This window comes from Pinus tabuliformis, chromosome Q (assembly GCF_031772625.1).
Source record: "Pinus tabuliformis cultivar Carrire ecotype Pingquan chromosome Q, CPIR1, whole genome shotgun sequence".
In the NCBI taxonomy this organism is placed as follows: domain Eukaryota; kingdom Viridiplantae; phylum Streptophyta; class Pinopsida; order Pinales; family Pinaceae; genus Pinus; species Pinus tabuliformis.
Genome location: NC_142296.1, coordinates 2,997,279 through 3,012,128, shown reverse-complemented (window position 1 = coordinate 3,012,128; position 14,850 = coordinate 2,997,279). Strand labels below are relative to the sequence as shown.

At 36.4% G+C, this 14,850-nt stretch overlaps 1 protein-coding gene across 1 annotated transcript; it reads right to left on the bottom strand.

The window, feature by feature from the left end:
- Positions 1-8,847: 8,847 nt before the first annotated feature.
- LOC149217975 ((-)-alpha-pinene synthase 1, chloroplastic-like) lies at positions 8,848-14,629 on the bottom strand. The gene is made up of 10 exons (XM_089383705.1): positions 14,326-14,629; positions 14,031-14,224; positions 13,683-13,795; positions 13,264-13,472; positions 13,068-13,162; positions 10,664-10,762; positions 10,348-10,563; positions 10,118-10,256; positions 9,771-10,019; positions 8,848-9,371 (listed from the first exon to the last, which is right to left on the bottom strand). The coding sequence occupies exons 1-10, from the start codon at positions 14,587-14,589 to the stop codon at positions 9,072-9,074; spliced, it is 1,878 nt and encodes a 625-aa protein (XP_089239831.1). The 5' UTR covers positions 14,590-14,629; the 3' UTR covers positions 8,848-9,071.
- Positions 14,630-14,850: the final 221 nt, after the last annotated feature.

Here is a 14,850-nt window from a genome sequence, read left to right as displayed (position 1 = left end):
AGAGGGGTGAAAACAATGAAAGTAAATCCAGGATTAGCCACCAGAAATCCAGGAAAAAAGAGAGGCATAAAAAACAAAATGAGCTCCTGATGGAGTGTGGGAAGCTAATGATAGATTCGGGTAAGATGAAAGATCTAACCAGTTACTCCTTTACAAATCTTTAAGTATGAAGTTTATATCATGGAATATCAGAGGTCTAGGTAGTAAAAGAAAACAAAGAATGCTAAGTAACAGAATGAAACTAGCAATGCCAGACATAATCTTCATTCAAGAAACAAAATGCTCCATTCAGAAAATAAAAAAAATCCACAGCAAATGGTTCAGTAAATTTGAGTTTCTAGAAGTCAAAGCAGAGAACACAGCTGGAGGCATTCTCACTCTTTGTGACCCCCAAAAAGTCAGCATTATTGATGCAGAGGCAATGAGAAATTACTTATCAGCTATCATTCAACCAATGGGGATGTCTGAGACCCTCCTGGTTACGAATGTATATGGTCCCTAGAGAATAGATGAGAAGCTTAGATTTCTGAACTCCCTAGCAGATCTCAGAAGCAGACATAAAGAAATCCCTTGGGTCATTGGAGGAGACTTTAACATGATTAAATCTCTTTCGGAAAAAAAAGGAGGCACCAGAATCCTCAGTAGAGATTCAGTAGGTTTCCATTCTTTCACAGAAGACATGGAAATGGTTGACTCTGAAATGCATAACGGTCTTTTTACTTGGAACAACAAAAGAGGAGGTAATGCTCAGGTTGCCTCCAAGCTAGACAGATTTTTTATTTCCGAGAAGCTAATGCTCACAAATACAGAAATATCTGCAAGTATTCTCCCTTTTGGAGGCTCTGATCACTGGCCGATTCAATTAGAAATCAAGGGATTTGATGCTCCCAGGAACAGACCATTCAGATTTGAGAATATCTGGCTCTCCCACCCAGATTTCATCAGCAACATTGAAGAATGGTGGTCCAAAGATCTACAGGTTCAGGGCACCAAAATGTTCCTCCTCCATAAAAGACTAAAGCACATAAAAATCAAACTCAAAGAATGGAACAAGAAGGATTTTGGTAACATTTTTGTAAACAAAAAATCAGTAGAGATCAAAATGCAGGAACTAAACCAAGCTATGATCACAGATGGTTTTGATAAAACCAAAAGTGAGCAAGCTGAAAAACACAACCTTGATTGGGAGAATTTATGCAAACAGGAGGAAATCTTTTGGAGACAAAAGTCTAGAGTCCAATGGCTCAAAGAAGGTGAACGAAATACGAGATTTTTCCACCGTTCCACCATAGCCAACAGAAAGCACAATAGAATCTCCTCAATATTGAATGAAGATGGGGAGCTTCAGACCTCTCACAAGGATATTGAAGCTGTGATGGTTCAACATTTCAGAGGCATCACTAATGAAAATAATCGAGACAGAGACCAACACATCAAGGAAATTATAAAGAATATTCCCAGGATGGTGTCTAGAGAAGATAACTTTAACCTGAACAAACCAGTTACCGAAGCAGAGGTCAGCATGGTTATCAAAGAAATGCAGAATGGCAAAGCTCCAGGTCCAGATGGTTTTAATGTTGACTTCTTCAAAGCCTGCTGGAATATTGTCAAACAGGATATTTTGGATGTGGTAGAGGACTCCAGAAGAAGCAGATCCATTCTGAAAGCCCTCAACACCTCCTTCATCTCCCTGATCCCCAAACAGGACTCAGCCCTGACTCCTGATAAGTTCAGACCCATTGCTTTATGCAATGTAGTTTACAAAATTATTTCCAAGATCCTAGCCAACAGACTCAAACCTCTTCTTCCTTCTTTGATTTCTGGGGAACAGTCTGGCTATGTTGAAGGAAGGAAAATACTGGATAATATTATTCAGGCCCACGAGGTTGTTCACTCACTCACTAGCAAAAAGCAGGCTGGTATGATCATGCAACTAGACATTGCAAAAGCGTATGACAAGGTCAACTGGATTTACATCAAAAAGGTCCTTTCCGCTTTTGGGTTTGATCATGACTGGATCAGATGGGTTATGGCTTTGGTTACTTCACCCAGCTTTTCAATTCTGGTGAATGGCTCGCCCTCAAAGATCTTCACTCCTTCCAGAGGCCTCAGGCAGGGAGACCCACTCTCTCCCTTTCTTTTTATCCTCATGATGGAAGGATTGGGCAGAACCATTAAAAATGCTAAAGTCTCAGGAAATATCAAGGGCCTCCAATTAACGGAGAACGGCCACGCCTTGACTCATCAACAATTTGTGGATGACACCATGCTGTACGGTATCCCCATAGTCAAGGAAGCTACAACGTACAAAAAAATCTTAAATGACTTCGCCTCGACTTCAGGTATGGAAGTCAATCTCTCAAAATCATTTTTTTTTCTCAAACACTAACATTGCTATTCAAAGGAACATCTCTAGAATATTGGGCTTCCAAAGGGAGGCCCTCCCTTCTAAGTATTTGGGAATCCCTCTTACGGATAAACCTATGCACTAAAGTGTCTGGGAACCGGTGCTCAACAAGATGCAAGACAAGATCAAAAGATGGACTTTTAAAGCGTTGAACCTTGCTAGCAGGTTGATTTTGATGAAGGCAGTTCTTCAATCTATCCCTATTTTCTTTTTATCAGCCCTGCCAGCCCCCAAAGGGGTCTTACAAAAACTGAGGAACATTTAGAGAGACTTTCTCTAGGGCAAGGAGGAAACCAGAAAGAAATGGGCCCTTGTTTCTTGGGATAAAATCTGTAAACCCAAAAGTCATGGAGGCCTAGGCTTAGATGATCAGGAGATTCTAAGTAATGTTCTAGGAGCCAAACTCTGGTGGAGATGGGTTAAAGAACCAGGGGCGCAATGGGCTAAAACCTGGAAAGAAAAATATGCAAGCTCCTGGCAAACAAGTGATCTTATCAGGATGTCAGGGAACATAAAAGGCTCTCACATCTGGAATAAAGCCTGGGATAACAGAAGCCTAGTACAAGACAACAGCTTCTGGGAAATCAGAGCAGGAAAACAAGCTCTCTTCTGGGAAGATAAATGGAAACAAGAACCTATGTTGTTAAGGGAGGACTTTATGAGCATCAAGTAGGAAACTGATATCCAAGGACTAACAAAAGTTAGGGATTTATGGAATCTTCCTCATGACACTGAGAAATGGAGAAGCTGGAGGACAATAGAATGCAGAGGGGATGGCCCCATAAAAGCAAAAATAGAAGAACTCATGAAAATATTAGAACAGAGGAAGATCTTGGTTACAGATGGGCAGGATCAGTTAAGATGGGGCCAAAACAAAGAAGGCATCTTCAATATCAAGGAAGCAAAAAGAATAACCCTTAACCTAGATCCCTGTGTTTTGGCTAAGTCATGGCAAAAACTTTGGAGCCACCAAGGATGGATGAAGATCAAACTGTTTATGTGGTTAGTTCATCACAAGAAAATTTTAACTTGGGAAAATATTCAGAAGAGGGGGGTCATGGGGCCTTCTAGATGCCAATTATGTGAGGCTCAAGAGGAGACAATGGAGCATATTCTCAATAATTACACCTATACTAACTGGTTGTGGGATGCTTTTAACATCATTTTTCAACAGACAAACAGAGACAAAGGTAGCATTATTAACACCCTGAACAAGTGGAGAAAAAACTTTTCAGAGTATGAGATCCTTAATTTGGCCTGGACCTTTACACCAAGCTTTATTATCTAGAATGTTTGGAAGGAAAGGAACAAAAGAATTTTCAAGGATGAAAAAACTACTCCTCTTTGCCTGATGGAATTGATCTTAAAGCAGATAAAGGAGACTGTTTCCACCACTGCGCACAGTTATCCCTCGATTCCTCCCACTACACTTGAATTGAGAACTCTCAAGCAGCTGGGTATGCATGAGATCATCCATAATGGTCTTAGCAAAAAAGAAAGAGTGATGGAAAGAGAAAAGGAGTTCTGGCATCCTCCACCAAAAGGTTATCTGAAATGCAATATTGATGGGGCTTCAAAAAGCAACCCGGGGACAACAGGTTATGGAGGTGTGTTAAGAGATGAAGAAGGAAAAATAATTTTCACTTTCCACTGTCATTTAGGCAAAGCCACCAACAACATGGCTGAATTAATGGCTTTGGAACAATGTCTAGAGCTTCTTAAACTAAATCACAGTTCAAATGTCCTCATCGAAGCAGACTCCGAGATTTCTATAAATGCAGTTAAGAAGATTAGCTATGGAACAGCACCTGAAAGGGTCTCAAAACATTGGAGACTTATACAAGTGTACCAGAGAATCCAAAAACATCTCCAGAGTCTTCGAACGGTTAGCTTCAATCATGTTCGAAGGAAGGCCAATAAACTTGCAGATCTCTTGGCCAACCAAGGAGTGACTAATCCAGATTGCAGGATCGAAATGAAATGGCAGGAGATGCCTCCAAGCAGGCTAAAAGCTCTCTGCGATGCTCAAGCTGCAGAGGACAAGGAAATTTTTGATCATTGGGCACGAGGGGCAGGATATGATTAAAGCTCTTTATGCCTGTTCAAACTCATTTTGGTGGTCGGCTCCTTGAAAAAGGGCTTACTCTGGATGGCGATAACTTCCTTTGGTATAAGGGAACTTATCTCCTTCATTTCTTGAATGGCGACACAAGGTGTGATTTACAGTTTCAGGAGGTTTCGGCGGCGAGCTCCATTGTCAGTTTCAGCAGGACAAATGGCTGGATCGCTACCACAAAGGAAATTCCATGGCACTTTTCTCACGGTTCGGAAAACCAGGCGTTAAGCGGTTTTCCTATGATCGCAAGGCTCACAAATGGTAAGTGGTTTTGGTTCGTTGAGAGCGATTCCACTCAGCTCTCAATGCGTGGCAGGGGTGGGGGTCATCTTACCACCCTTCATCGCGCCTTAAAGATCTTGCATCTTGGCTCTCCAATATCTCTCTGAGCCGTCCTTTTTTGCGGTGGCTTTCAACGGTTAGATCTGGTCGGGCTAGTTTGTTTACTCCTTGCAAGTTAATGATGGGAGTTATCATGGATTTGGACTCTGGGTGAACTTGTAATCGTGGGGACAATTGAATGGTTAGCTTGTCCTTTTGTTTGTTTAGTTGGTCACATCGTTGACAGTACGATCTCGTTGGTTTCGTAGGCCTTGAGATATTCAGGCCTTTTGTACCTATTGTAACTTTACTTTTGGGTTTTTGAAATAGAAGGAAAGTCTCTTGCATCAACAAAAAATATATATATAAAGTTTTGTCTTTAAATTTTTGTCTCAAACTACTTTTGTCCTAAAATATTTTTGTCTTAAATATAAAGTTTTTTCTTAAAATATTTTTGTCTCAACCTATTTTGTTTTAAAGTTTATATTTAAGACAAATCAATTGATATTAAATTTTAATGTAAAATAACTAAAATAAAAAATGACTTTTTAAGACAAAAGATTTCTTTTGTCTTAAAAAAATGTCTTAAAAGTGCCCTTGGTGTAGTAGTGTATGCAGACTAAAAGTTTGGGTAAGTCATCATATTTCATCACCTTTATTGATGATTACTCATGAAATTGTTGGGTATATTTTTTGAAGGTCAAAAGTGAAGCCCTGGATACATTCAAGAAGTTCAAAGCCCTTGTAGAAAATGAGAAAGGGTGCAAGATCAAATGTTTGCGGACTGACCATGGAGGAGAATTCTGCTAAAAAGCTTTCCTGAGTTATTATGATATGAATCGTACTGTGGTTGAAATGGCAAGATGCATGTTACAAACTAAGGGGTTGAGCAATTCTTATTGGGGAGATGTAGTTGCTACAGCAGTGTACATCCTCAACCGTAGCCCCACCAGTGCACTGGAAAAGATGACTCCTTATGAAGCTTGGTATGGAAAAATGCCTAATGTTAATCATTTCAAAGTTTTTGGTTGTTTGGCTTATGTGCATGTACCTGATCAGAATAGAAAAAAGTTAGATGCAAAGAGTGAGTTATGTATTTTTATTGGATATAGTGAAACAAGCAAGGCTTATAAATTGTATAATCCTCTAAATAACAAGCTTGTTGTCTCAAGAGATGTAATTTTTTATGAAGGGGGAGTTTATGGTCATCAAAAAGGCCATGTTGAGAAGACAAAATCTGTTTTGAATGATGATATAATTGCTGATAATGATCATGAGTAGCCAACTAATATTTCTATAACTAGTAGGTTAACTCCACCAAGCAACCCTTCATTAATTTCTTCAACATCAAGTTCAAGTCCAACTTCTTCTCCAAGCTCTACAAGGAAAGGTAAGAAGATTGAGTGATATTTATCAGAGAAGTGCAAATCAAGCACATGAAGAAAGCCCGATAGGTGAGATAGTTAATTTCGCTTTATTAGCCAAGGTTGATTTTGAACCATCATGTTTTGAAGATGCATGTACTAATGAGGTTTGGATGCAAGCCATGCAAGAAGAGATGGATTCCATTCAAAGGAATGACACTTGGAAGTTGACAAAGCTTCCACATGATAAGAAAAAAGATTGGCACCAAATGGGTCTATAAGATTAAATTTAACAGTGATGGGAGTGTTGAAAGACACAAAGAAAGATTAGTTGCTAAAGGATTCACACAAAAGTATGGAATTGATTATGAAGAGACATTTGCACCAGTAGCAAGACAGGAGACTATTAGAATGTTGATTTCATTAGCAGCTCAGAAAAAGTGGAGCATACATCATATGGACGTGAAAAGTGCCTTCTTGAATGGGGACTTAGAAGAGGAAGTATATGTGGAGCATCCACAAGGTTTTGAAGTGGAAGGAAAGGAGAATAATGTCTACAAGTTGAAGAAGGCTTTGTATGGTCTCAAGCAAGCACCAAGAGCGTGGTATGCTAGGATTGATGGATACTTTTAGGAAAATGGCTTCCAGAGAAGTAAGAGTGATCCTACCCTTTACTACAAAAAAGAAGGTATTGATATTCTAATCATAAGTTTGTATGTTGATGATCTATTGTATATGGGTAGTAGTTCTAAGATGAATGATAAATTCAAAGTTGCTATGATGAATGAATTTGAGATGAAAGATCTAGGCATCATGAAATATTTTCTAGGAATGGAGGTTTATCAAAGTAAGGATGAGATTTTCATTTTTTAGACAAAGTATGCACATGATATGCTAAATAAATTTGATATTCTTGATTGTAATCCATATCCTACTCCAAGTGCTCATGGAGAGGTGTTATGTAGAGATGATGGTGCTGATTTAGTTGATGAGAAAACTTACAGAAGTATTGTGGGGAGCTTGATATTTCTAACCCACATAACTGGCCTGATATTACATATTCAGTTTCACTTGTTTCAAGGTATATGAAAAATCCATCTCAAATACATATGAAGGCAGCCAAGAGGGTTTTAAGGTATGTGAAAGACACTATAAATTTTGGTATTCATTACTACTCTTCTGAAAAGTTCAATCTTGTTGGATTTAGTGATTCAGATTAGGGAGGTAGTCTTGATGACCGTAAGTCCACATCTGGAAATTGTTTCTCTTTTGGTTCTGGTTTGATTACATGGAGCTCAAAAAAACAAAGCATTGTTTCCCTCTCATCCACAGTAGAAAAGTATGTTGTAGTTACTTCAGCAGGTACACAAGCTCTTTGGGTCAGAAAAATTTTGGAAGAAATTGGACAAAAACAAATTCAACCTACAGTGATTTATTTTGATAATGTAAGTGCCATCAAGTTAGCAGAGAATCCAGTTCATCACAGCAAGACAAAGCATTTTGACATGAAATATCACTTCATTAGATATTTGGTGCAGAAGAAGGACATTGAATTAAAGCATAAAAATACTCAGCATCACCTAGCACATACCTTCACCAAAGCAGTTGCAAAAGCTCAATTTTTGGCACTACGAGATAAGATAGTAAATCCTCATTAATGATTAAGGGGAAGCATTGGGAATAATGCTTAATTTGTTATGTAAATTGCTGACAATTTAGTCAGCAGATTTTGTATTCTCTGTGCAGCAAATTATTAGGAAGGTCAGTGCTCAAAATTAGAAGAGTGCTAGAATATTGGTAGTGTCAGTAGATTTGTTTCAGAGTTGATTGATAATCATATTAGTAATAATTTTACTATATAAGAATGTAATTAATGGTTTAATGATATATGAGACTTACAGCAGGTTTATGTGACACCGTAACTGTGTTTTATTTGTTTCATTTTTTTATATATGTACTTTTCTTCATAGTTATGTTGGCTTATCAACTGGCTGAAAGAAGGGCATTTCATATTCTACACTTTCATTTAGATGCTCAATCATTTTCATGTCATAACCTTCAGATTCATTACCACAATAACCCCACCTTTATCAGCTTTCAAGATAAGAGACAAGATGTTCTTCTTTTCTAATGTTATTTCTACTGGGTTTGGCACCTCTATGATGGAATTTTTTTCTTAATAGTTAATGACTACACACTATCTTTTATAATAAAAAAATAAATCTTTTCTCTAAAACTCTTTGTTCAACATTATTTAATACCAAATTAGAAAATAACGCTACTTAATACCAATTATAAAATAAGTTGTGAACTATATTAAAATTTTTTATTATATTTAATTTATTAAAATTACAATAATTTAAATTTTTTATTATAATAAAAAATAAAAAAATATATAATAAAGTATATCAAAACTTTTAGGACAATATCCAAATTTTAATCTTCATATTAAAAAGTAACTATAAAATTTAAACAAAATTTATTTCTCTTATATTAAAAATATAATTTCAACGTTGTAATGTTCACTCTTATTAAATATGTAATTATTTAAGTTTATTACTACTTGTAATCTGTTGTGCTCCCCTCAGACTCCACGGCTTTCAAAGACAAACTCAAGAATTACACCTACAAATTTAACGACATAATGACACAGTTTTATATAATGACCTGCATATCAATACTGTAAATCTGGGAGAAGGTTATGGGAAACAATAACCACTGAGATACATGCAGTTGTGTTAAAATTTACAACTTTTAACAGTAATATGATATCTTACCCACAACATAGCTTGAACAGTAAAATCATAGACCTAAGTTAGCTAACCTAAACAGAGTATCAACTTCTTGTAAATTCTAGATTTGGTTATAAAGGCACAGGTTCAAGGAGGGTTCTCATCACCAAACTCTTTGTTTCAACGCTGGAAACGCTGTAGCCATCTCGGTATTTGTAACCGTAATGGAAAGCTCTGGTAATGTCAAAAGTAATTTTCTTGGAAGAAATGGGCACACTGCTCTCGGGTTTGAGAAGCTCCCAATTTAATTCTTTAATTACGCCACTGATCATGACGTTGAGATGATTAAGAGCATCTTCCTCTGTTGCTCCAGGATTGTCTTTCATATAACAAGATATACACGAGGTTTCTTCTCCACGAGCCCTGTCCTCCTGTGATCACCATGCCCATACAATTAGTAACTATACAGTTTAAAACCAAAACAAAAATTAACCGTAGCTTTTAATAGAGATTTATGGTAATTGTTTTAAATTTTCTGGAATTTCATAGGTAGAAGAAGGGTGGAAAAAGGTTGGACTCTCGCTAATTTATTCCAAATATTAAAATAATTAATTTTAATTTCAACTTTATTTTTATTTATCAAATTTCAAAATATTTTCAAAATTTATTATTAGAATATATAACAACCACTTAACATTTAACAACCATGTTATCTAATAATATCACTTTAATCTAAAAATAATACATATCAAATCATTAAATTTAATTCTTATCCATCAAATTTCAAAATATTCTCATCACATCAGAATACCACCAGAATACCACGTTACCTGATAACATCGGGTATCACCTCGTAATCGAAGTATGGCACATGCCAAGTCATTGAGGTTGGATGGGAAGTCAACTTCCTTGAGGATGTGAGGAGGAAAGGGGATGTCCATCGTCAGCATGGGTTGCAATGCCGATACGCGATGACCAGAGCTAACTTTCCCGTTCTCCAAGTATTCCTCGAACGTTGGCAGATAACCAGTGGCGATCCACTTTGCTTCTTGCATATACGAATCAAGATAATCCTCCCACTGCACACACGCAAACAGAGGCAACTTCAGTAATAACTACCGAGTGAAATACGTAAATAAATGGTTTCGGGTCCGGAAATAAATGTATGCGGCCATACAGCCTGTCGAGCATAGTTGAGAGTGTCTCGGCCTTGAGCCTTCTGTGCCTCCGCAGACATTTCATTTACGGTGTTGTAAACCATCATGTAAATTCCTTTCATATATTGTGGAAGGCAATCTGTGGCCGACGGATCCCATCTGCTCATTATACACACAAATATTGGTCAAGTGGGTGAATGCAGAAGCAAGCAAATATTCTTCTAAAATTCTTTGGATTCATCATCACCACCTCTTAATTGCGGCTGTGAAAAGTTTGAGCTCGTCAACTGTTCCGAAGAGGTCGTACATATCGTCGAGAACAGTGATAATATGACACGCTTTCGCAAAGCCGAGTCTGAATCCAGAATGTTGAGGCTCAAACGCGATGCAGGAAGCCAAAGCGTAGTACTCCACGTGGCGATGTCGAGTGAAGGTAATCTCAGGTAAACCTGAATCATTCCACCATCTGCACATGCAAATTTCAAGGATTTTACTTTATTGAACTACTAAATCGATTTTTTCTTTTCTAATGTAAGGAAGATATCCATCCACACATTTCGCATCACCTCAAGAGGGACTCTAACTCTGTCTTCTGTAAGGATTGAAAAATGTTGAACTCCAGTTTCGCAAGTTCCAAGAGTTTCTCCGTCTTCTTATTTGACTCCCTGTATCCGTTAAAAATACATTGACAGTGAATTGTTAAAAACCCAAAGCCAAAAGAAGAAAATGTTTTACAAGTTTGTTTTACATTTCAAAATATTAAGGATCACAGGAATCCTATCTCTATCCTTTCCGGTGTTTTTAATTTTTAATCTCTTTTTTATTTATATATCTTCTCAATTACATATTCAAATGGATATATTGAACATCAATATTAGGATCATTGCAAAGGAATGTCGTAATGATAAATCCAATTTATTTTGTTGCTTTGTGGATTTTAGAAAGGCTTTCGATACGGTTCCTAGATACAACCTTTGGAATAGATTAGAAGAGCTAAAGGTTCCTCTCGAGTTGAGACCTACCGCTATAAGGTTATACGAGAATGTAATTGCCAAGCTAAAGAGCAATAAGGGGTGGTCAAAAGATATTAAGTGTAACATCGGAGTTAAACAAGGTTGCCCCCTCTCCCCTACCCTATTTGGCATTTACATCGATAAGCTCGAAGGCTATTTAGAGGAAGCAAGATGTGATGGCACGATCTTAGCTGGGATAGTCGTCATCCTTTTTCTTTATGCTGACGATATTGTTCTTTTGGCAAGGTGCCCATCTGATCTTGATAAGCAACTCAGGCTTCTTAAGGATTTCTGCTCTACCATGGGTATCACTGTTAACACTGACAAAACAAAAGTTATGATTATCAAATCCAAGAAGGACACTTACGCTAAATTTATGTATGACAATAATAACTTGGAGGAAGTGTATTCTTACAATTACCTAGGAATTGATATTCATCACAATCTCAACTAGAACCATAGCATTGAGAAAAGGATTAATGGGGGGTGGAAAGATTATTTTGGTCTTGAAAATAATTGTAAAATAGCAAACCTCGTAATGTGGAAAAAAGAAGTTCCTCTTTGAAACTTTAGTCACTCCTGTTATCTTATATGGCTGTGAGGTTTGGGGTTGCAACATCTCCAGAGAATCATGGAGAAAGATTGAACAAATCCAGAAGCGTTTTATAACTTATAACCTGAAAATTAAAAGTAATACACCCTATCCTATTCTCCTTATAGAAGCAGGTCTTTTCCTATTGAGAGCCTAGCTATGCTTAGGTTTCTGTTGTACAAGCACAAACTCAATTCCTAAGCTAGCTTTAAATTCCAGCCAAAACCACCTAAGGCTCAATCGAGGGTGGCATAAAGACACAAGGGCTTGGTTAAACTATTGGGAGATCAACAAAAATGATGCATTGCAAAACATAAATAACATTAAAGATATTGTTACTTCTAAGTTCAAAGAAAAAATGTGGTGTGAGAAAGATTTAGCGGCTAAAAGAAAATTAAGTTATTATAAGAAGGTCATCAACCCCACCCTAGAAGATCAAAAGTATTTCTCTATTTTAACTAGCTCAAAGAAGAAAATTAATATAGCAAAGATTAGAACGAATTCTCATGAGCTCCATAGTGAAACAGGTCGTTGGGCAGTTCCTAGAACGCCATGGGTGGAAAGGATCTGCAATATATGTGAGAATAGGAACATCAAGGATGAAAACCACTTCCTCTTAGAGTGCCCCGCCTACAATCACATTAGATCTCAGTTTCACAATCTTTGTTACAATACTGACCTTCCTAGCCTTTTACAATGTTAAAATTATAAGCTGGGGAGGCTTCTCTCCAAGCTTTTTGAGCATAGGAATAAAATCTTAAATCAAAATAAATAATTTGTTTCTTTAGGTCCGATAGACCATTGTTTGGTCTATCATCATCATCATCATTTTTATTTTATATTTATTTATTTTATTTTCAATAAAAAGGAATAGGAATAAAAATTGTCTTTATTATATTTTAGAATAAGAGGTATCAAAAAGATGTTATAAGGTCATGTTATGTAAATACTTTTGCTGTCTTAAATTTGATAACAATAAAAATAATAATAAAATACAATTAAAAAATAAAAATAATATTAATTATTAAAAATTTTAAACTAACTTTGATCTATGTTAACTTTGAAACTTGAAAATCAAATCTCTTGCAGTAAATCTATTTTAAAGTGAAAAGAGATTTAATCCATTTCAATGCTAGTTTTGATTCTTTAAACTCTTGGTAAATCCAAAATTAAAATAAATCTAAAATAATAATATAAAATATAAAAGTAATACAAAACAAATAATTTTTGTTATAATATAGTAATAAATAGAAAAGGCAAAAAATTCTTTTATAATTTTTTAAAACTTGTTCGTAATGAAACCATACTTTCAACAAAATAATAAAAAATTTAGCAAAACATTATCAAATAGTCAACTAGCCATACATATTCTTAGTGTCCTGTCCGAAGACGTCGATGTAATTCCTTGCTTCGAATCGCGGCAAATTTGTGTGCCAACCATGTTCCAAAACGTCCCCTATCTGCAAATTGAAACAGTAAAAGATATAACGAAACAAACAAAAGTGGTCATGTGTGAATCAATGAGCAGGTATATAATATTAATATTAATAATAGTGATCACCTCTCGTGAAAGACTGCAGTCCGGAATCTTTTGCAGAGTTTCCTTTAAATATTTCTCTGAGAAGCTTTCTGCCTCTTCCATAACTTTCTCACCGGGAAAGGCAATGAGGGAAGCCCGATATAAATTGACAATGCTTCTTATCTCTTCCTCTGTCTCACTGGGACATGATACAAACTGCCCAATTTGGTTTCTGAAATGTTTCAAAACCTCTGAAATAAAAATAAAATAAAATTAGTTATGGACGTTAAATAAAAAGTGAATGATTATTAATGTTCACTAAGATTTAAGTAGTTTAATAAAAGATAAACAATTACTTGAAATTAATCAGTAAAAACAATGATTTATCGAAACTATTTTCCAAAAATATTAAAATTAATGTTACAAGATCACAATATTTCCACTGCGACGTAAGTAAATACCTGCAGAAACAGGGTATCCGTGTAATCGAAGAGTTCGAAAGCCCAAGGCAGTTGAATTGAGATTAGTAATAATACTTTTTGTCCCACATCCAATGCCTTTTTCGCTCCAGTAACTGCACTCCAAACATCATGTTCATGTTCGGTTCAGTGCGGTAGAGTATGTTCAGTTTAGTAACGGGCAATACAGTGTTATTTTGAAAATCTCTAACACCATAATATAATTTACTAGATTTGAAACAAAAAATCTAACCAAACCGATATGATTTACCATATTCCATATGAATTAATTAAATGTATTCCATATTCAAAACATACATAAATAAATAAATAAAGTTTACAGTGAATGACCTGTAAACATAATCAAGCGCTGATTTGATCTCATTTTTGAAATGCCTATCGATCCCCAATCGTTCAACGTTATCGACCATCCAAAGGCGTTGAATGATCAGATCATTGAATTCTCCATCTTCCAATGACATCGAACTGAATATGTTCTTTACTTCATCAATCAGTCTCTCAGCACGTTCACGGTAAACGAGTTCCTAAGCATATGTAAATCGGGGGAGATAATAATATTATTGTATGTATTCTAATTAAGGATCAAAATATTATGCACAAGTAGCAGAGATATAAAGCGAATTACCCCATAAGGCGTTGACAGAAACTGTATGACATCATCGTTCCAGAGGTTGGAATGATAACCGCCGGTGCGTCTTTGTATATCATCATCAGATGCATGTACGGTACTCAGACTCATGGACGGCCTGGCAAATTTCCATCGCCTGGGCATTCCAAGAATCCGGATTGTTTTGCAGAAAGGCTTAAGCTTATGAGTACAACTACTCAAGGGTTTGTGCAGGAACACACACGATTTGGAAGCCGACGGTAAGACAGATATTAAATCCATTGCTGCTACCTCAATGGACAAATAAAATTTGACGAACCAAACTCTATACGGTTGAACCCTTCACTACCGTTCAGTTTATATAGAGGTTTTACGCCCACGCAGGATACCCTTTTTTTGTTGGTTTCTCCAACATGTTCACTGTGATACCTTACCTAATCTGCGCACTTAACATCTACCATTATCCATTGAATTGTTGAATAAATTAATTGCCACTTGCCCTTTCAAGCATGTACCAGGTGAAACATGCGCTTTCTCAACAAA

Excerpts from the sequence above, each read along its gene's own strand:
- LOC149217975 (XM_089383705.1), bottom strand. The coding sequence starts at position 14,589 with ATGGATTTAATATCTGTCTTACCGTCGGCTTCCAAATCGTGTGTGTTC. Across the intron at positions 14,225-14,325 it reads TTCTGTCAACGCCTTATGGG|GAACTCGTTTACCGTGAACG; the intron begins GTAATTCGCTTT and ends ACATATGCTTAG. Across the intron at positions 10,020-10,117 it reads TCAACTATGCTCGACAGGCT|TGGGAGGATTATCTTGATTC; the intron begins GTATGGCCGCAT and ends GCGTGTGTGCAG.